A 21,259-nucleotide genomic window follows, 5' to 3' on the forward strand; every position below is an offset into this window, starting at 1 on the left:
GTAGTACATAAGTAACCTGTAAGCAGGGTCATCTAATTCAGTGATGGTGGGTGTTTGAGATATATTTCCTTGCATGTCCACAACTTGAGTGCTGTTGGTAGCTGGCGTAGCACTGAGTTGACATGTTGAGCTAGAGGGCTTCACCATTGGACTTAGCACTGTTGATTTTTCTGAAATAATATAATATTTGTACACGGTTGACATTTGTCACATGAGTACAGGTTGCTTCTACGACTCGTTCTTAAGTTCAACAGCTCGGCTGTGGAACGATTTGCGGGCCTCTGTGTTTCCTTCCTCCTACAACATAGATCTCTTCAAGACCCATGTTCACTGCTTCCTCTTCTCAAAAAAAAACCCTCAAAGATGACATAAGCCCTGAGGGAAATTATTTTCCTCATGGCCTCCTGTGGGGAATTAATCTATAATCTCATATGGTGACCGGGTATCTCATGAAAATGACAATTCAAAACACCTACAAAAAGTGATATAAAGTCATGAAAAGTGATGAAACAAAAACTAGGTTAAATAGGTTACATAGGTAACTATTAAACATAGTTTTTGTTTCATCACTTTTAATGACTCTATATCACTTTATATAGGTGTTGAATTTTCATTTTGATGAAATATCATGGAACCATCCCATATATCCCATCACGTGGCACATTTTGACACGACTCATGTGTTGTACTGAAACTTGGATCACATATGCGATATCCACGTATATGTATAAGATTTGATGCTCACTAGCCATTTAATTATTTACCTACTACATATTGAATGTCGTGGACTTACCCTGTGCACGGGCCCTTCCCCTCCGTGCAGAGTTGGCCTTCCTCCGCAGGGACAAGGCTCCGCCCTCCACGGCCCCCTCCTCGGCCGCCGCGTCGCAGAACTGCGGTAGGCGCATGAACACCAGCTGCGTCATGTCTCGCAGGCACTGTTCTGCATTGCGCCTGAGCAACTCTGCAATCATACAGTAGGTATTAATCAATGAACAGACAAGTGTATTCAACACTGATATTAAAATGTATTTGGGAGGGGACAGAGCGTCAGCTAAATTCCTTCCTATTACTCCTCAACTCCTTACATAAACAGATCCAATTCACACTAGAAGTAGGTATAAATTCGACACTCAACTTTCTAGATCTCACATTATCGATTATTGATAATAAAATTCATTTTAATATTTTTAGAAAACCTACCTTCACAGACACTACAACCCATAATACGTCCAACCACCCTATTTCCCATAAACATTCCACTCTATGATCCACCGTTTAGTCACTACTCCTTTAACAAATGTTAATTACGCTAATGAGTTAAGTACAATTAAACTAATAGCACTTAATAATGGATATGAAATAGGCCTTATTGATAGAATCCTTGCAAAAAAACTAAGATGTATTGCCATAAATAAATATGTCTACAATAGTCCACTAATTCTCAACAATAATAACTCTAACCTGCATTGGAGAAGAATTTTGTATATTAATAACTAGACATCGGATTATATGCACTAACAAAGTGCCAAAATATGCATGCAAATATGCACTAAAAAAGTCCGAAATATGCACTAAAAACTCTTGATTTGCCCAAAATATGCACAATCAAAATCAAAAAACCATTTATATTTATATATATTTTAATTAAAGACCGTAAAAAACAGCGAAATATTCTTAAAATTATGAATAGTTTTTGTGACAATATACAGTATTTCTCCAAATTTTCGAGCTCAAATTTGTGACGTTTGTCACCCAGTATTAATTTGTACGCCGAAAACGACCTCTCTACGTCAACTGACGTCATTAAACAAAATTTAAAATTTGGCGCCATTTCTGGAGATATCTGTTTAGGCAGGGTACCTGTGCCGTTGATGTAGGTATTAATGTTCTTCATATCTTCAAGAGTCGAGTTTTTAAGCAAAATAGAGTCTAACTGTTTACGAATCTTTTCTGATATTGAATTAGGAAGGGCGTTGGCGAGTTCGATCAATGTTTCCAGTATTTCTATTGCTTTAATTAGAGGAAGGTTTTTTGTTTCCAATTTTTTTATGGTATCTGGTAACTTGTGGAAATGTGTTGAGATGAGGGCGATATTCTGTTTAATGGATGCGTCTTCAAATGCTAGCTTGCTTGAATGAATTGCAATGGCCTCAGAACTGTCAGCCACCGCGCTCGTGCTCTACGCGTCATCATCACCTAGCTCCCTATACGTAGATGATACCTCCCGCTATTAAACGAAATATGCACGATTTGGGATAAAAGGCTGAAATATGCATTAACGTCGTAATTAGAGAGTTATATGCATTTGCATATGCAAATATGCAAATGCATATAATCCGATGTCTATTAATAACCTTTCCTCTTCATGTACAATTAAATTCCCACCAGAAATTAAACCAGCGTTTTATACTAATAATAATCTAGGAAATTTTTTAATTAATGCCAAAGATAAAGATGTTCTTAGCCACTCGGGCGTATATAAAATTAGTTGTAATGATTGCCCAGCATTCTACATAGGACAAACATCACGCAATGTAGAAACTAGAATAAAAGAACACCTAAGATGTCTAACCAGTTCGGGATTTTCAGAATTTGCAGAACATCTAATTAATAAAGTTCACACTTTTAACCGTGACACGGGTATTAAAGTCCTACACAAAAATGAGATAGGCTTACGACTTAACAATTTGGAAGCATTGGAAATAAAAAAATCAGTTAATTCAAAGGCCGAAATCATCAATAATCAATTAAATTTAACATTCAGCCCCATAATAAGTATGTTTCCCGTTATCCCAAACTCCCCACCCCCACTTCCCTCCCACAACTGACACTGTCTCTCTCTGATTTTCTATCTCTTTCTCTCTTAACTATTGGTATATATATATATATTATTCTGTATTTGTTAGTATTTTTATAACAGTCCTGATGATGGTACGGAGGTAGCGAAACCGGTAGACTTTAAAATATCAATAAAGTGACTTTAAACAAAGTGTTTCCTTTTTTATTACAAATTTAATTTCTGTACAGCAACTTTTTTTTAAATCGTCTAAACTTAGTTTTCAGGAATTTTGGTAAATCGTAAGTAAATGTGACGGGTATATCTCCATTACTACATTCACGTATGTATATATTTGTCTTAAAATAAATAGCATTACTGTAGGTACATGTGTATCATAATCATCTACAAGTGAGAAATATCCTTACCGCTCAATCGAGTTTCAAAGCAAATGCGGAAGCAACTCAGCATTATTTCACAAACACTCTCGTCTGTCAGCATGGCTCCCTCGGGACTGAGAACCAGAGTTCTCAGAACATATATACTGTACAAGTGAGAAATATCCTTACCGCTCAATCGAGTTTCAAAGCAAATGCGGAAGCAACTCAGCATTATTTCACAAACACTCTCGTCTGTCAGCATGGCTCCCTCGGGACTGAGAACCAGAGTTCTCAAACATATATACTGTACATGTAATCTACAAGTGAGAAATATCCTTACCGCTCAATCGAGTTTCAAAGCAAATGCGGAAGCAACTCAGCATTATTTCACAAACACTCTCGCCTGTCAGCATGGCTCCCTCGGGACTGAGAACCAGAGTTCTCAAACATATTTACTGTACATGTAATCTACAAGTGAGAAATATCCTTACCGCTCAATCGAGTTTCAAAGCAAATGCGGAAGCAACTCAGCATTATTTCACAAACACTCTCGTCTGTCAGCATGGCTCCCTCGGGACTGAGAACCAGAGTTCTCAAAACCTAAAACATATATTTTTTTAAATAGATCAAAATATTAACAATATTATTACAAAACGAACCATTATATAAATGAATCTCTAAGTATCCCTAGTTCCTATCCTGCTATCTGCAGCCATTTCTCTGCCGTCTCGAAAATAAAGTTAAATTTTATGAAAACAATTAAAATACAATGAGGAATACTATATAATTCTGATGCCCTATTCTTATACAAAATCGTGAACAATCTTGTTGATTCATCATATCTGTTAGAAAAGATTGCATTTCATTGCCCTAAACACAACACCAGATCGAACACTTTATTTAGAACACCACACTGTAAAGTCAAATATGCGCAAAACTCTTTAATAGGACGTATCTGTAAAACTCACAATGCCTTGCGAGATGTAGACATTTTCAACTGTAACTTGAAAACATATAAAATGCAGCTTACTAAACTGATAACTTGATTTTTTATTTTGTAGTATTTATTTTAGTATAATCATGAGAAAACAGCATTAATACTAAATGTCTTTATTTTTTTACAACATTTTGTAATCCCTTATAATGTTTATTTTTTTATATTTCTTTGTCATTTATAAATGTACTGTTTAGGTACAAATACTAAATCAACAACTAAACTCAATTGAACTTTATTGGTCTAGAACAAGGCTGCCCAACCTTTTTAACAGTTGGGCGAAATTGACGATTTAAAAATCACTGGCGGGCCACTGACTACTGATGGTTCCTATTTCCATGGGGGGGGGGGGTTGTTAGAGAATTTCGCTGAAAAAAAAATCCGCACAGCCAAAAATATCATAATTCGTTCACGGGCCACAATGTGGTCCGCGGGCCTGGGGTTGGGCAGCCTTGGTCTAGAACATATGAATAATTACTGTTTATGCTAAATGTATAAATGACTGTTTGTTTCCTAAAAAAATAAAAAATAAATTAAATAAATAATCACTCATATATAAACCCATATACGAGGGTTGTCCAAAAACTAAAGACCATTTTCGTTTTAAAAATCAGGAAAATTTTATTAATTCTAAATTTGTATATGGCATTGTTCGTACATGTCTATACTATTTTTTTACATAATCCCCGGCAAGTTCAACGCACTTTTTGAGTGGGGGAACAAGGTCCTTGATGCCTATGTCATAAAAATCTTCCGCTACCTCTTCCTGGACTTGAATGAAATGTTGCTTTAGATGAAGGAAGATATGAAAATCACTGGGCGCTAGGTTAGGGCTAAAAGCCGTATGGCTATGGACTTCCCACTCAAAAGATTGCAGGAGCGCGGTGGTTACAGCTGCTGTATGGGGGCGGGCGTTATCATGCAACAAACGCCCTTGCTCAACCTCCCTCTTCACTTGTTTTGTATCGCTCTTAGAAGTTTTTTAACATTTCACAATAACGATCAGCGTTGATTGTGCTGCCTTTTGGCAAAAAATTGACTTTCAACTAGGCGGACCTTCTCCGCATTAAGAAAGCGAATAACAGAGCGCACATTCACATTTGGCGGGAGACGACATCCATCTCTCACAGCAGCCACAGCCAGATTGCATAAACTACCAAGACGGGCAACCGCCCATTGTCGAGGGGGAAGTACGCGCTACAAGCTAGTGTTGCCAACTAGTGAAATATTTCATCCGTACTACTGCAAATGACAAACGGTCTTTAATTCTTGGACAATCCTCGTAACATATTTTATTAGATTGGGTTATAGCTAATTATATTATATTTGTTGTTATATTTTTGAGCTGGCAGAAAAAAGGCTGTAAAGATCCGTTAAATAAATAAACGAGTACGTACTTGTAGTATCTTCATGAGCACTACTCCATCTGACGAGTGGTCCGTTCCCACGAAGCGCGCATGTGTGACGGCATCGGCAATGTTCTCCACACTCGCTGGGACTGATGCATGCATGGGATCTAAACCATCAGTGAATCACAATTAATATTGTTTAATACGACATTCAGACTCAGAGTAGGATGTAAAAGATACATGCTACCCACAAATAAACTATTCATTGTAGAACATATTTTGGTAAATAGTTCTCTAACCGCTGCACTTTTAATAGGCACAGATTAAGGAAAAAACACTTCTTTCAACTTAATTACTAAAAGAAACAAGGATTTATGGCGGGGTAGATGGTAAAAGATGCATTATAATTCCATTCTATTCAAAGTTCAAAATTTATCTTATACGTTTTATAATCCCTTTGCTGCAATTTTAGAATTTTTTTTTGTAAGGAGTGACACTTGCTTCATTTCAATCTAAATATGCATAAATTACTTAATTAACCCAAACTAAAAACCGAATAACCTAATTTGTGCTTTTAAATAGGTCTTTCTTGTAGTGATTGTAATAAAGTGTAATTTCCATCTGTGCCTAAAAGTGCAGCGGTTAAAGAAACAATTCCCCATATTTCATATCCATTTGTCTTAATAATAGTTTTACAGCTCATTTCTTAGTGTTCCAGTTTAACAATTACATTTGGTAAATATTTACCTACGACTACCGTTTTTACTACTACAAAAAATTGCCCCTTTAATAACGCCTGCTCGCGTCCCCTTTAGAGTTATATCCCAGTTTTCAAGTAGTTTGTGGGCTACGCTAGGTTTGTATAGACTGGTTTGTGATTTAATTCTACCTAATCCAACCTAACCTAACATGTACGGAATATTTTCTCAAACGGTAGTCGTAGGTAAATAATTACCTTACATTTATTAGAGAATTAAAGTAATTGCAAGCTTTGGTGGTTATGGTTTAAAAACATAAACTGATAAATACATAATAGAAGACAAACCTTCACAGTAAACACTTACCAATCAGTCCATAGCACAAGAATTTGTTTATAGCCGAAAGAGCCAAACAGGTCACATTTCCCGTAGTCTTTTCTGATCGGATGACTTCCAGAAAAGGGCCCAAAAAGACGTTTGGATCAAGAAGTCTCAGATCAGCGACTTGGTTCAATATGTCCCTGAGGTCCTGAAACGCCCTCATCAATATGTCATGCTCTTCGTCCTGGCTAGAGTGAGATCCCCACCTGGATCCCCTCCGCATGGCGGTGACAAGGATGGCCATCTCCCCCTGAACCACGAATATTCCATTGCCTGGGAGTGACATCTTCACTTATCAGTTCTTCAGACGTCAGAAATGAACTATAAAAGCATGGAGACCAAACTATTACTTGAATCGAACCACATCACTAATACCCATTTAAAACTGTTATTTATCATATGCTTATCTTATTTACAACAAAAAATAAGAATCGATTCTATTCAGATTAATATTTGGCCTTATGTTGACGTTTCAGTATTTTAATTAAGATGTTGCTAACAGATGGCGATTATTTGGTTTATTTTTCAGTTCTTGCCTAATATTTGACGCATGGCAAAAACAAAAATGTCAGCGGAGTAAAATAAACTGCGCAATCCCTCAGATTAATCAAACTGATCGACGTTATAAATAAATTCTTTTTACTCATGTGCATTTATCAAACAGATGATTGTGGTGTTTACTTGACGGAGCTACACGTCATCTTAATTCTGGCTATTTTATATTGATGGCAGCACTCGGTATTCCTGTCAGGACCTGTCTTGTTTTGCGCGGGTCGCCGGAAAACAAGATACAAATTTCGAAGAGTTTCGTAAAGAAATTTTCTTGGAATTGTTAATTTCAAACATATTGTATACTCACGTCTTGGTTTTTTAAACCGTAAGTAGCAAAAAATATTACTTACATTGTGCGCTTTAATGAATTATCCAAACTAATCGTTTTCATTTTCGTTTATATCTTGTTACAATAACAAAACTTTTAGAAATATCCAACCAAGTATAAAACAGTCAAGGCCTGTCATGTCCAGGCGCAATTGGAGCAGTCCGCTCCGGGCGCCGACTTGCCAAGGCGCAAAGGATCCAAGGAGCTGATAATATCAACCCGTAACACAGCGCCCTTGAGGTTCTTACTGGCGCCAGGCGTCGTTTGTCTCAGGGTCGACCCTGAGAACAGTATTGAAACTAAATTATACAATAAACGTGGGTGAAACAAGAACTGTGTGCCACTTCACATCTTATCTACTTATTGAAAAGTCTTATCTCAACGACCATAAAAAAGTTATTTTTTCAGATATTTTGGTTACAAAATGGCTCCAGCGAATGTAGAAGCCACCGTTATCATTGTGGACATTGGTGCCACAGCTTCTGCTAAGAGCAACGATGGGCCAAGCTTTTACGATCAAGCCATCGCCTGCATTACCACCATAATCGAGCGCAAGATATTTAGCCGCCCAACAGATCTGGTTGGCATTATCTTAATGGGCTCTGAGGATTCTGTGAATGACCTCGCAAGTGATGGTTCTTACAGGCACATCAGTGTTGCCATCGATCTCGCTAACCCCACTTGGAATATGATTGATATACTTAAAAACTCAGTAAGTACTTAATCACCATTGTTTTTTTTAAATTTTGTGTTCATAAATAAAAGCTCTGATTGTCCATAATAATTGTTGGATAATTTGTAAAGTGCCGTGTTTATGAAAAATAACCCCAAAGGTGATTAATCATGTAGGTACCGATAAACTGATCTGTTTTAAAAGATGGTCCTCTTGAACGTAATTCAAATAGGTTTTTTGAATAACATATAGCGATTGCTTTTTGATATTACTATTTTTTTATTTTCTTTTATAGATAGAGCCATCTCGGCATCAAGCAGATTGGTTCGATGCGTTGGTGGTTGGGGCTGACTTCTTGCGAAGTAGATCGCGTAATAGAAAGGTTTCCCGGATGAAAGTTGTCCTGATGACAGACTTCAAAACTCCATCTGAGCTGGATAATGACCAAATTCAACAAGTTAGCATTTTATTATTTGGTACATTTATTTTTTATTCTTGGATATTGACTTTATTGATAATTAACAATGGTTTTTGTTTTCAGTTGATTGAAAATTACAAAACACTTGAATTAGAACCAATTATTATTGGTCACCAGATAAGCAATATTGAAGACGAGGATAATAAAATTTTTTTGGAAAAATTAGTTGAAGATGCTGATGGCTATGTTTGCTCTTTCGAAGATGCCAATTTGCAGTTGCAGTTCCATAAAAAGAAGGCGACCAATGCTCATCCTTGGAATGTTGATTTGTGCATTGGCCCTAATATAAAGATTCCTGTAAGCGGTTATGGAAAAATCCGTGACTCAAAAGTCACAATCAAATGGAACGTTCAAAGTAATCAAGCTATCGATTTTACAAAGGATAACGGGCAAGAAAATTTAGCTTCGGAACAGGCCATAATCAGAGATAAAACATACTACAAAAAAGATGATAACACAGCGGTTGTTGAATATGAAGACCTGATTGAAGGTTACCTTTACGGCCAGACCATTGTACCTTACTCCAAAATTGATTCAACTATGGAATATCAATCGGGGGATAAGTGCCTCACTGTCTATGGTTTCACAAAGAAAGAAAACATTCGTTGGAGTGACTTAAGTGGAGATGGCGTAACTTACATTGTCCCCAAAAAAGATTGCAACGATGCCCAAAGTGCTATTGATGCACTCGCTACTGTATTAAGTCGCAAAGACTTTGTTGCAGTTGCTCGCAAGGTGTATTCCAAAAACAATGCACCCCATATGGTTGTACTTTTCCCCATTGTCAAAGAAGATTACAAGTGTCTTTCAATGATAAATCTGTCTTTCAAAGAAGACTACCGTCACATGGTATTCCCAAAACTCGATCAAAAGAGATTCCTTCCAACGGAAGAGCAGATAGAGCTTGTGGATAGTCTGATTAAGGCCATGGACCTATCCACTAAAGATGACCGAAATAAGGAAATGTTCACAATGGACTCTATTGTTAATCCAAAACTACAACACCAGTATGACTGCATAGCATTTAGGGCTATGAACCCGGGTGCGCCATTGCCTCCTCCCCGACCAGAACTTCTAAAATTCTTGGACGTACCAAAAACTATTAAAAAAATTTCCAAAGAACCTCTTGAGAAAATTAAGCAATCTTTCCCATTGGTTATTATAGAAAAAACCAAAGGTGGGAAACATTGGATAAATGACAATTTCAATAAAGAAGAGGTGAAAGCTAAAGTAGAAGATTTGCCTCCATCTATAGATGCTCTGTCCGCGGCATCTGTCTTGACAACACCAATTACAAAAATTGGATCAGTCAATCCGGTGGAAGATTTCAATCAATTGATCAACTGTGGCAAGTCTCCGTCGATAGTCTGCGAACAACTGACGGAAGTTATTGAAAATCTTGTGATTTGTTCATTCGGTGATGAATTTGCTAAACCCATTGCCGCCATGAATGCCATGAGAAAATTTTGTGTTTTGGAAAATCCCAAGACGTATAACACGTGGCTGAACAAATTCAAGGCAGTGCTGTTGGATAAATTCAAAATAGTGTTCTTACAACATCTGTTGGACCAAAATTTGGGACTCATAACGCACACTGAAGCAACATTGAGTTCTGTAACTGACAGAGAAGCGGCAGATTTTGGAAATGTTTCAGTGAATGAATCTGTCTCAAACCCAGTTGCGATGGATACATCAAATATTGACGACTTGTTTGCTGAAGATTTTTGAATGCTTATTTGACATTTTGCTGAATGTTTTTATTTTTTTGTTATTGCATGTATACATTGTGTATATTTTTCGCCTCATAATACCTGTGTTATGGTGAACGATGTTTTCTAAGAATGAATACTTTTAATATAATTATTTTTAAATGAGTGGGGCACAAATAATATGAAGTAAAAACCATGTGTACATTGTGAACAGTAGTGCAAAATCATCTAGAAATTTATTCAAATATGTAGTAGTTAAATTTTTCATTACTATGGCAACACTAAGCTACTGACATTGGCTTTGAAATGTGTTCTTCATTTTCAATTGTCTTCACATTTTTTAACAGTTCATAAGCGGCTATTACATGTTCACTTCAGAGCAACGGTACTGTACATCACTCCAGGACGCCTCGCAGAAAAGTCCGAATGTAAGGTAACTGCTAACAGCGCAGTCCATTGTGAGACTTTCCTGTGCAGCGGCCTGTTCCCACTCGTGCTGCTGTCGCTCCGAAGTGTACATGTAGTTGCCGCTATTGTAAATAAACATCATCGTCCAAAGAAAAAATGACAACTCAATGGGGTATTTTCACAAACTACGAATTCCGTTAAAAACACGTGGAAGATACAAAGTGAAAAATGTGTAATTCTAATAGCTTTATTCATATTTTATTATTGATTTCAAAACGATCTTAAACTGAACATTACTAAACGGTTCCAACTGGCTAAAACGTTATTATGAGATAGAAAATGACAATGAGTAAGACAGTAAATAGTAAGACAGCTGTCACCAACGTCGCCCAGCGTGACGTCATCGCTGCCTAATTCACAAATAAAAATGAACATGTGGTGGCGGCAAAAAGAAAATGACACATTTTAAATTGTAGAAAATTTATTCATCAATAAAAAAATACCTTCATTATCATTTTTTTTTTCTTAATTTTTTTTTAAGATTAAAAAAAACTTAAATTACCCTATCGATTTAGTTTTTTTTTACTTTAAATTTTGATCTTGTTGGAGTCGGGACTTTTTTTGTATTAACACACTTCAGGCAAGTATCTTTTGCGCCGGTGACCCCTGGCGACGGGCGAAAATAAAGGTCCCGCTCGAATTATTTTAATTTGTTTTAAATCACTATACCTTCGAAAATAATTAAAATATTTTAATAAAAATTTCTACATACTAACTCCGCATACCCAAGCTATAAAATGACTAACCGAAAAATGACTTATTTCGTTAATCTTCAAACGCATTGCTTATCAAGTGTCAGGTATTCAATAATAAAAGGTCCCTTTGTTAAAATACAGATGTTCATGGAAAACTTGAACATAAGTATAAAAAGAAGAATTGTATTGCGATTTGATAATTATGTACATAGTATGTAGTTGGGACCTTTAGAAAGAGATTGGCATATAAGCCCTTGATGTGATTTTCTCACGAAAACGGCGCTATACAAATAATCCAATCATTATTATTATTATTCATACAAAAATATTGTATAATTTATTCTTTTCTGCCATTGAAATGAAGCCGGCGCAAAAGGTAAAAATACCCTTCCTGTCCGCAACAATCGACTGAACGGGTAGAAATACCTTTCCTGTCCGAAGTGTGTCAATAAATGGCTGTTTTAATACCTACATAATTTTTAAAGATACAAAAAATCGCCTTTTGGTGTAATTATCTTACTTGCAAAGATTTAAATGGTTTGAACATTAAAATTGTTTTAGGACGGTTGTTTCACAGAATTTGAACAATTCATCTATTTTCAAGTTCTGTGAAAGCTCTTTTATTATTTCAGTTTTGTGAAGCTACTGGCACGTAGTGATATAATAACATAATTTGAATAGGAATTTCACAGAACTTGAAAATTAATATTGAAATTTGATGAATTGTAAAAATTGTTAAACAATGTATCCTTAGAATGTAATGTAAAATTATTTCCTTTCAGAATTTACCCCTAGTTTTTGAACACCGTTAGGCTAAAGTTAAAAATATGCCTTTGGACCATTGTGCTTTTTAAAACTTACATTCATTTTCCTATAAGCCATCTTGAACATTTTTAAACTATGCATAACAGCGCTCTATATTTTTCTCTACATTTTTTTTCCGACCTGCACTTTTATGTTTTTATATGTTTTCGAGTACTTATTTTGTTGTTATTACTTGTGAATTTTATTATGCACAGTGTAGTTATGAATATTTATAATTAAAAAAACATTGTATGATTTATTGTTTACAAAAAAATATATTGTTGTTACTTCTCAAACAGTGCGTTTTATACATATTACTACTGTATCTTTTTATACATACGAGAAAGCATTTTATAACCATGAACAAACCCTGGGAATAATATGTGTACATTACATCAATGGGTAGGTACTTAAAATTAATTTATTAGATCAAAATAAATGGTGAGAGATTGCTGTAGATAAGATGCTCAACAGATAGGTATGAGATAAAAGTCAAAAACCAAAACATTATTGTCTGGTTTTAATTTATGATGCCATGAGATAAAAGTCAAAAACCAAAACATTATTGTCTGGTTTTAATTTATGATGCCACTTTTGACAACCAGTCTGGGAGCAACTGGACATCAGCATGGATTTGCAAAGAATATATTTTTTGAATTGTGGATTTTTTACACTGCAACAATTTTCTTTGCTTTTATCTTATGACAGTATCCGAAAACTCGTTGTATAAGCGAGAAACTGGTGTATTATCTACATAACAGTTGGAATCAAATGCGTACAACTAGAATTAGCTCTACATTGAACTTTGTGGCGGTACATACTAAAACTTCTTTTGGTCAAAGAAATTATTTATATCAGGCACCACTTATGTTTAATATTCTTCCAAATCATATTAAGTCTACCAATTCCTTAGTTAAATTTAAAAAGTTAATTAAGGTTTATGTATTGACAGACGATTGTCTTAATATTTTTTCATCCTTGTCCTTTCTTAAATAATAAGATTTTATATAAGTCTCATTTGCTAAAAACTGAATGTCACCCTATCTGTCTTTATTATCTACTTTGCTTTTTCTTTTGAATAATGATTAGTTATGGTTCAAATATTGTTACAATATACTGTCAAATTACCCATCTGGTAACACATCTAATACTCATTTTTTCTTTAATTTTGAAATATTTTGTGTTTTTATGTAAAATTACTTTATGTTTGTGATACTCTTATGTTTGCTTCACTCATATGTAAATTGTTAACCTCGATACAGGCTTAGTCCTAGTGAGGTTGATTTTTATGTGAAAAAAAGTGTTTTATGTATAGTGAGATGCAATAAATAAATAAATCGATTTTGTGGTAAGTGTATTGAGTTTTCGTTTCTGAGTAAATCGAGACCTACGTTGGAATTTTAAAAATCAGTAAGGATAATCAGGAGATTAATATCTTTTAAAATGTTTTGAAGCGTAGACCCCGGATCCAATATAGATGCCGATAAAAATGGAAAAAAAGTTGGTAATTATGTTATGAAAAAAAATCGTTCTGCCAACATTTGTATGGGGAAAGGCACCTGACAGACGACCTTGAAGGTAACAGGCGGCTCTAGGGGTCCAGAATCGAAAAAAATGAAATGTTAATACATATTATTACTAAGGTCTAGTGAATACATATTTAAAAAAATACCAATGTATGTGTTGTTGTGTTCGTACAAACAGGTCTCCAACTCGTCTTGGAAGGAGTTTATAAATAATAGGTTCTTTTAGATTAATCAGGAATTTATTAATACTCCGCGTAATATAATGGTGACTCGATAGTCGACCTAACTAGAAGCTGGCTAATTGGAATCTGAAACAGTAAGTTTCTCTGGGAGCTTTCCTACTGGCCCTGGTGACTACTGGCCACTGGCTCCATCTTGCGGACTTCCAAGCAAGCTCTATGCACTGCCCTCTATGAGTGCATCTGTGAAGCTCTTACTTCCCAACATATACCGTCAACTATGGCATCTTTACCTAATTTTTCAATAAAAAAGTTAATAAATCGAAAAAAAATCATCTTTTGGATATGCTATGGCTTTAGATAGGTTAGAGTAAGATATGACTTTAATTGTATCTACTCCTTGGACTTTAAAACTGAGAAACTAACCGACTAATAATAAAAGTAGAAGGAAGGTAAAGAAGTCACAAACTTGGCAACTTTACCTACTCAAAATTCCCAATTAAACTGAAAGTTTATGCATAAAATCGGTAAAATTGGTGTTCCTTCCAACGCTTGGATCTCGATTCTATGCTTTTTGCAAAAATAAAGAGCATTTTACTGGCAACACTGGTTAGTAGGTAAAGATGTCCGACATTCTGACTAGAGGTGAGGCGTATTTATCGTACCCAGTAAAAGTACCGGGTATTTCCATGCGATACTTTGTACTTGTGACAGATCTCTAAAATACCTGGTTCCAAAATACTCATGAGTATTTTATAGCGGGACGAAATATTTTTAATATATATTATGTACTTTTACCAGGTATTTTTGGTAGGTATTTTTGACAAGTATTTTTAATAGGTATTTTTGATGGGTATTTTCAGTAGGTATTTTTGATAGGTATTTTCGAGTGGTATTTTTGATGGGTATTTTCAGCAGGTATTTTGGATGGGTATTTTTGATGGGTAGTTTTGATGGGTATTTTTGAAGGTATTTTTAGTAGGCATTTCTGATAGGTATTTTTGATCAGTATTTTTGTTGGGTATTTTTAGTAGGTTAATTTCTTGGGTAGTATTTGTGTCTGGTATTTGATCTGATAGCAAAAATGTGGGGGATTTTTTCGAAACGGAATTTCGTACCTACCCTCCCCCCCATGGATTTAGAAAAAATATTGTGGGGAATCACATATGATGATTTTGCCTGTGCGGATTTTTTTTTCAGCGAAGTTCTGTAACAACCCCCCCCCCACATGGATTTCAAAATTTTCTGGGGAGTACTTATTTGAAATTTTTTGTGGGGAATTATGGATCACAGAAATTCTCTAACAATCCCCTCCCCCCAATGGATTTCAAATATTTCAGGAATAAATCAGGAATACCAACAAAAGAAAATGTTTTCAACAGAAACCGTTCTAGCTGTCATCCTTTACAACGAAAGTGAATTTTCGATTTACGTAATTAAAAATTAAAATGATAAAATCAAAAATATCCCAAATGCAGTCAGATTCCTTTTATAGTAATTAAGGTAAATCAGAAGGTTTTATTTAAGAATATTTCATATAATCCTTGTCCAGCGATTCCGAATAATTACCTTATTTGGTTTATTTTTCAGTTCTTGCCTAATATTTGACGCATGGCAAAAACAAAAATGTCAGCGGAGTAAAATAAACTGCGCAATCCCTCAGTAGCATATGACTGATAGACGTTATAAATAAATTCTTTTTACTCATGTGCATTTATCAAACAGATGATTGTGGTGTTTACTTGACGGAGCTACACGTCATCTTAATTCTGGCTATTTTATATTGATGGCAGCACTCGGTATTCCTGTCAGGACCTGTCTTGTTTTGCGCGGGTCGCCGGAAAACAAGATACAAATTTCGAAGAGTTTCGTAAAGAAATTTTCTTGGAATTGTTAATTTCAAACATATTGTATACTCACGTCTTGGTTTTTTAAACCGTAAGTAGCAAAAAAGGTAATTATTTACCCACGACTACCGTTTGAGAAAATATTCCGTACATGTTAGGTTAGGTTGGATTAGGTAGAATTAAATCACAAACCAGTCTATACAAACCTAGCGTAGCCCACAAACTACTTGAAAACTGGGATATAACTCTAAAGGGGACGCGAGCAGGCGTTATTAAAGGGGCAATTTTTTGTAGTAGTAAAAACGGTAGTCGTAGGTAAATATTTACCGCAAAAAATATTACTTACATTGTGCGCTTTAATGAATTATCCAAACTAATCGTTTTCATTTTCGTTTATATCTTGTTACAATAACAAAACTTTAAGAAATATCCAAGTATAAAACAGTCAAGGCCGGTCCTGTCCAGGCGCAATTTTAGCAGTCTGCTCCAGGCGCCGACTTGCCAAGGCGCAAAGGATCCAAGGAGCTGATAATATCAACCCGTAACACAGCGCCCTTGAGGTTCCTACTGGCGCCAGGCGCCGTTTGTTCAGGGCAGACCCTAATAACAGTATTGAAACTTAATTATACAATAAACATGGGTGAAACAAGAACTGTGTGCCACTTCACATCTTATCTACTTATTAAAAAGTCTTATCTCAACGACCATAAAAAAAATATTTTTACAGATATTTTAGTTACAAAATGGCTCCAGCGAATGTAGAAGCCACCGTTATCATTGTGGACATTGGTGTCACAGCTTCTGCTAAGAGCAACAATGGACCAAGCTTTTACGATCAAGCCATTGCCTGCATTACCACCATAATCGAGCGCAAGATATTTAGCCGCTCCACAGATCTGGTTGGCATTATCTTAATGGGCTCTGAGGAATCTGTGAATGACCTTGCAAGTGATGGTTCTCACAGGCACATCAGTGTTGCCATCGATCTCGCTAACCCCACTTGGGATATGATTGAAATACTTAAAAACTCAGTAAGTACTTAATTGTTTTCAGTTTTGTGTGCAGCTAGCGACTTGTTCATAGATAAAAGCTCCGATTGTCCATAATAATTTTGGATAATTTGTAGAATGCTGTTTTTATGAAAAATAACCACAAAGGTGATTAATCATGTAGGTACCGATAAACTGATCTGTTTTAAAAGATGGTCCTCTTGAACGTAATTCAAATAGGTTTTTTGAATAACATATAGCGATTGCTTTTTTGATATTACTATTTTTTTATTTTCTTTCATAGATAGAGCCATCTCGGCATCAAGCAGATTGGTTCGATGCGTTGGTGGTTGGGGCTGACTTCTTGCGAAGTAGATTGCGTAATAGAAATGTTCCCCGGATGAAAGTTGTCCTGATGACAGACTTCAAAACTCCATCTGAGCTGGTTAATGACCAAATTCAACAAGTTAGCATTTTATTATTTGGTACATTTATTGTTTATTCTTGGATATTGACTTTATTGATAATTAACAATGGTTTTTGTTTTCAGTTGATTGAAAATTACAAAACACTTGAATTAGAACCAATTATTATTGGACACCAGATAAGCAATATTGAAGACGAGGATAATAAACTTTTTTTGAAAAAATTAGTTGAAGATGCTGATGGCTATGTTTGCTCTTTCGAAGATGCCAATTTGCAGTTGCATAAAAAGAAGGCAACCAATGCTCGTCCTTGGAATGTTGATTTGTGCATTGGCCCTAATATAAAGATTCCTGTAAGCGGTTATGGAAAAATCCGTGACTCAAAAGTCACAATCAAATGGAACGTTCAAAGAAATCAAGCTAGCGATTTTACAAAGGATAATGGGGAAGAAAAATTAGCTTTGGAACAGGCCATAATCAGAGACAAAACATACTACAAAAAAGATGATAACACAGCAGTTGTTGAATATGAAGACCTGATTGAAGGTTACCTTTACGGCCAGACCATTGTACCTTACTCCAAAATTGATTCAACTATGGAATATCAATCGGGGGATAAGTGCCTCACTGTCAATGGTTTCACAAAGAAAGAAAACATTCGTTGGAGTGACTTGAGTGGAGTTGGCGTAACCTACATTGTCCCCAAAAAAGATTGCAATGATGCCCAAAGTGCTATTGATGCACTCGCTACTGTATTAAGTCGCAAAGACTTTGTTGCAGTCGCTCGCAAGGTGTATGGCAAAAACAATGCACCCCATATGGTTGTGCTTTTCCCCATTGCCAAAGAAGATTACAAGTGTCTTTCAATGATAAATCTATCTTTCAAAGAAGACTACCATCACATGGTATTCCCAAAACTCGATCAAAAGAGATTCCTTCCAACGGAAGAGCAGATAGAGCTTGTGGATAGTCTGATAAAGGCCATGGACCTATCCACTAAAGATGACCGAAATAAGGAAATGTTCACAATGGACTCTATTGTTAATCCAAAACTACAATACCAGTATGACTGCATAGCATTTAGGGCTATGAACCCGGGTGCGCCATTGCCTCCTCCCCGACCAGAACTTCTAAAATTCTTAGACGTACCAAAAACTATTAAAAAAATTTCCAAAGAACCTCTTGAGAAAATTAAGCAATCTTTCCCATTGGTTATTATAGGAAAAACCAAAGGTGGGAAACATTGGATAAATGACAATTTCAATAAAGAAGAGGTGAAAGCTAAAGTAGAAGATTTGCCTCCGTCTATAGATGCTCCGTCCGCGGCATCTGTCTTGACAACACCAATTACATAAATTGGATCAGTCAATCCGGTGGAAGATTTCAATCAATTGATCAACTGTGGCAAGTCTCCGTCGATAGTCTGCGAACAACTGACGGAAGTTATTGAAAACCTTGTGATTTGTTCATTCGGTGATGAATTTGCTAAACCCATTGCCGCCATGAATGCCATGAGAAAATTTTGTGTTTTGGAAAATCCCAAGACGTATAACACGTGGCTGAACAAATTCAAGGCAGTGCTGTTGGATAAATTCAAAATAGGGTTCTTACAACATCTGTTGGACCAAAATTTGGGACTCATCACGCACACTGAAGCAACATTGAGTTCTGTAACTGACAGAGAAGCGGCAGATTTTGGAAATGTTTCAGTGAATGAATCTATCTCAAACCCAGTTGCGATGGATACATCAAATATTGACGACTTGTTTGCTGAAGATTTTTGAATGCTTATTTGACATTTTGCTGAATGTTTTTATTTTTTTGTTATTGCATGTATACATTGTGTATATTTTTCGCCTCATAATACCTGTGTTATGGTGAACGATGTTTTCTAAGAATGAATACTTTTAATATAATTATTTTTAAATGAGTGGGGCACAAATAATATGAAGTAAAAACCATGTGTACATTGTGAACAGTAGTGCAAAATCATCTAGAAATTTATTCAAATATGTAGTAGTTAAATTTTTCATTACTATGGCAACACTAAGCTACTGACATTGGCTTTGAAATGTGTTCTTCATTTTCAATTGTCTTCACATTTTTTAACAGTTCATAAGCGGCTATTACATGTTCACTTCAGAGCAACGGTACTGTACATCACTCCAGGACGCCTCGCAGAAAAGTCCGAATGTAAGGTAACTGCTAACAGCGCAGTCCATTGTGAGACTTTCCTGTGCAGCGGCCTGTTCCCACTCGTGCTGCTGTCGCTCCGAAGTGTACATGTAGTTGCCGCTATTGTAAATAAACATCATCGTCCAAAGAAAAAATGACAACTCAATGGGGTATTTTCACAAACTACGAATTCCGTTAAAAACACGTGGAAGATACAAAGTGAAAAATGTGTAATTCTAATAGCTTTATTCATATTTTATTATTGATTTCAAAACGATCTTAAACTGAACATTACTAAACGGTTCCAACTGGCTAAAACGTTATTATGAGATAGAAAATGACAATGAGTAAGACAGTAAATAGTAAGACAGCTGTCACCAACGTCGCCCAGCGTGACGTCATCGCTGCCTAATTCACAAATAAAAATGAACATGTGGTGGCGGCAAAAAGAAAATAACACATTTTAAATTGTAGAAAATTTCAAATCAACAAAAAAATTCCTTCATTATTGTATTTTTTTTCTTAATTTTTTTCAAGATTAAAAAAAAACTTAAATTACCCTATTGATTTAGTTTTTTTTAATTTTAAATTTTCATCTCGTAGTCGGGACTTTTTTTGTATTAACACACTTCAGGCAAGTATCTATCTTTTGCGCCGGCGGACCGCTGGCGACGGGCGAAAATAAAGGTCCCGCTCGAATTATTTTAATTTGTTTTAAATCACTATACCTTCGAAAATAATTAAAATATTAAGCGAAAAATGACTTATTTCGTTAATCTTCAAACGCATTGCTTATCAAGTGTCAGGTATTCAATAATAAAAGGTCCCTTTGTTAAAATACAGATGTTCACGGAAGACTTGAACATAAGTATAAAATGAAGAATTGTATTGCGATTTGATAATTATGTACATAGTACGTAGTTGGGACCTTTAGAAAGAGATTGGCATATAAGCCCTTGATGTGATTTTCTCACGAAAACGGCGCTATACAATTTTTTTTAATTTTTTTTTATTGATTATATAAACACATTACAATAATTTACAAATGTAGATATTTCGAGGCTGATTGCGAAAAAATTAGAAAATTTTAACAAAAAATTGCCCAACTCAATTGAGAAATTATTTCTCGTGTTTGAGTTGGGGAGTGTTGTGAGTCATTATGGTTTATAGGTTGTAGAATTTCACTAGTTGATGTAGCTAAAAATTAACAAATAGCTATAAAACTAGATGATAAATTTGATAACACTATATAATTTAACTTAATATTTTTATACTCGGTACATTTTTAATTGTTTTATCTCTTCTACTCTCTGATTATATCAAATGTATTATAATTGTATCATATGTAAAAGCCCTAATTGGGCGTGTACAAACAAATAAATAAATAATTAAAGAAAATAAGAAATTTAATTACAAAATAAAAAATATAACTTAAATAATATAATAGTTATTAAATTTAGAAAAAATAAGATATAAAAATAAAAATGTACTTATTAGGTACGAAATAATAGTAGGTAGGTACAGTACTGGTAGTAATTTGTTCAAAGACTGAGCTGGCAATCTTGTATGAAATGGGTACTTAATAAAATGCAACAACAATAAACGCATATTAGCACATATTAGGAAGCGGATAATATAACTTTAGAGGATATGTATTTTTTTTTTAAATATTAAATTTTGTTTATATATATTGTTTTTTATTAATCATTAATCAATTTTCCTAAATTCATAACGTGAATTTAGGAAAATTTAATTAATAAAAATTACAAATGAGTTCATATAAACAATTATTTGAAAAATGTATCCAATGAAATTAAAACTTGTGATTACC

At 35.1% G+C, this 21,259-nt stretch overlaps 4 protein-coding genes across 4 annotated transcripts in view; 2 read left to right on the top strand and 2 right to left on the bottom strand.

Moving 5' to 3' along the window:
- Positions 1-3,608, bottom strand: part of LOC149426309 (Golgi-specific brefeldin A-resistance guanine nucleotide exchange factor 1-like) — a 32,548-nt gene extending 28,940 nt beyond the window's left edge. The window contains exons 1-4 of the mRNA XM_089635530.1: positions 3,562-3,608; positions 3,207-3,433; positions 793-963; positions 17-170 (exon numbers count right to left, since the gene is read on the bottom strand). Coding sequence (XP_089491656.1) covers positions 17-170; positions 793-963; positions 3,207-3,433; positions 3,562-3,608 — 599 coding nt within the window. The remainder of the gene's footprint in view (positions 1-16; positions 171-792; positions 964-3,206; positions 3,434-3,561) is intronic.
- Positions 3,609-3,626: 18 nt separating this feature from the next.
- LOC149426310 (Golgi-specific brefeldin A-resistance guanine nucleotide exchange factor 1-like) lies at positions 3,627-7,063 on the bottom strand. Its single transcript, XM_089635627.1, has 3 exons — positions 6,566-7,063; positions 5,550-5,668; positions 3,627-3,758 (listed from the first exon to the last, which is right to left on the bottom strand). The coding sequence occupies exons 1-3, from the start codon at positions 6,864-6,866 to the stop codon at positions 3,627-3,629; spliced, it is 552 nt and encodes a 183-aa protein (XP_089491753.1). The 5' UTR covers positions 6,867-7,063.
- Positions 7,064-7,266: 203 nt separating this feature from the next.
- Positions 7,267-13,733, top strand: LOC149426311 (DNA repair protein Ku80-like). The gene is made up of 4 exons (XM_089636364.1): positions 7,267-7,457; positions 7,869-8,172; positions 8,429-8,590; positions 8,675-13,733. Exons 2-4 carry the CDS (start codon positions 7,885-7,887, stop codon positions 10,337-10,339), a joined length of 2,115 nt encoding a protein of 704 aa, XP_089492490.1. The 5' UTR covers positions 7,267-7,457; positions 7,869-7,884; the 3' UTR covers positions 10,340-13,733.
- Positions 13,734-15,799: 2,066 nt separating this feature from the next.
- LOC149426312 (DNA repair protein Ku80-like) lies at positions 15,800-21,071 on the top strand. Its single transcript, XM_089636372.1, has 4 exons — positions 15,800-15,930; positions 16,567-16,870; positions 17,133-17,294; positions 17,379-21,071. Exons 2-4 carry the CDS (start codon positions 16,583-16,585, stop codon positions 18,606-18,608), a joined length of 1,680 nt encoding a protein of 559 aa, XP_089492498.1. The 5' UTR covers positions 15,800-15,930; positions 16,567-16,582; the 3' UTR covers positions 18,609-21,071.
- The last annotated feature ends 188 nt before the right edge of the window (positions 21,072-21,259 follow it).

The sequence above is a fragment of the Hesperophylax consimilis genome, chromosome 1, assembly GCF_061612785.1.
Source record: "Hesperophylax consimilis isolate HC1 chromosome 1, BYU_Hcon_1.0, whole genome shotgun sequence".
NCBI lineage: Eukaryota > Metazoa > Arthropoda > Insecta > Trichoptera > Limnephilidae > Hesperophylax > Hesperophylax consimilis.

What these genes read in the sequence shown, in the direction of transcription:
- LOC149426310 (XM_089635627.1), bottom strand. Translation starts at nt 6,866, where the DNA reads ATGTCACTCCCAGGCAATGGAATATTCGTGGTTCAGGGGGAGATGGCC. An exon ending in CTTGTGCTATGGACTGATTG is followed by an intron (nt 5,669 to 6,565) that starts GTAAGTGTTTAC and finishes CTGATGGTTTAG; the next exon opens with ATCCCATGCATGCATCAGTC. An exon ending in TGCTCATGAAGATACTACAA is followed by an intron (nt 3,759 to 5,549) that starts GTACGTACTCGT and finishes TATATGTTTTAG; the next exon opens with GTTTTGAGAACTCTGGTTCT.
- LOC149426311 (XM_089636364.1), top strand. Translation starts at nt 7,885, where the DNA reads ATGGCTCCAGCGAATGTAGAAGCCACCGTTATCATTGTGGACATTGGT. An exon ending in TTGATATACTTAAAAACTCA is followed by an intron (nt 8,173 to 8,428) that starts GTAAGTACTTAA and finishes TTTCTTTTATAG; the next exon opens with ATAGAGCCATCTCGGCATCA. An exon ending in ATAATGACCAAATTCAACAA is followed by an intron (nt 8,591 to 8,674) that starts GTTAGCATTTTA and finishes TTTTGTTTTCAG; the next exon opens with TTGATTGAAAATTACAAAAC.
- LOC149426312 (XM_089636372.1), top strand. Translation starts at nt 16,583, where the DNA reads ATGGCTCCAGCGAATGTAGAAGCCACCGTTATCATTGTGGACATTGGT. An exon ending in TTGAAATACTTAAAAACTCA is followed by an intron (nt 16,871 to 17,132) that starts GTAAGTACTTAA and finishes TTTCTTTCATAG; the next exon opens with ATAGAGCCATCTCGGCATCA. An exon ending in TTAATGACCAAATTCAACAA is followed by an intron (nt 17,295 to 17,378) that starts GTTAGCATTTTA and finishes TTTTGTTTTCAG; the next exon opens with TTGATTGAAAATTACAAAAC.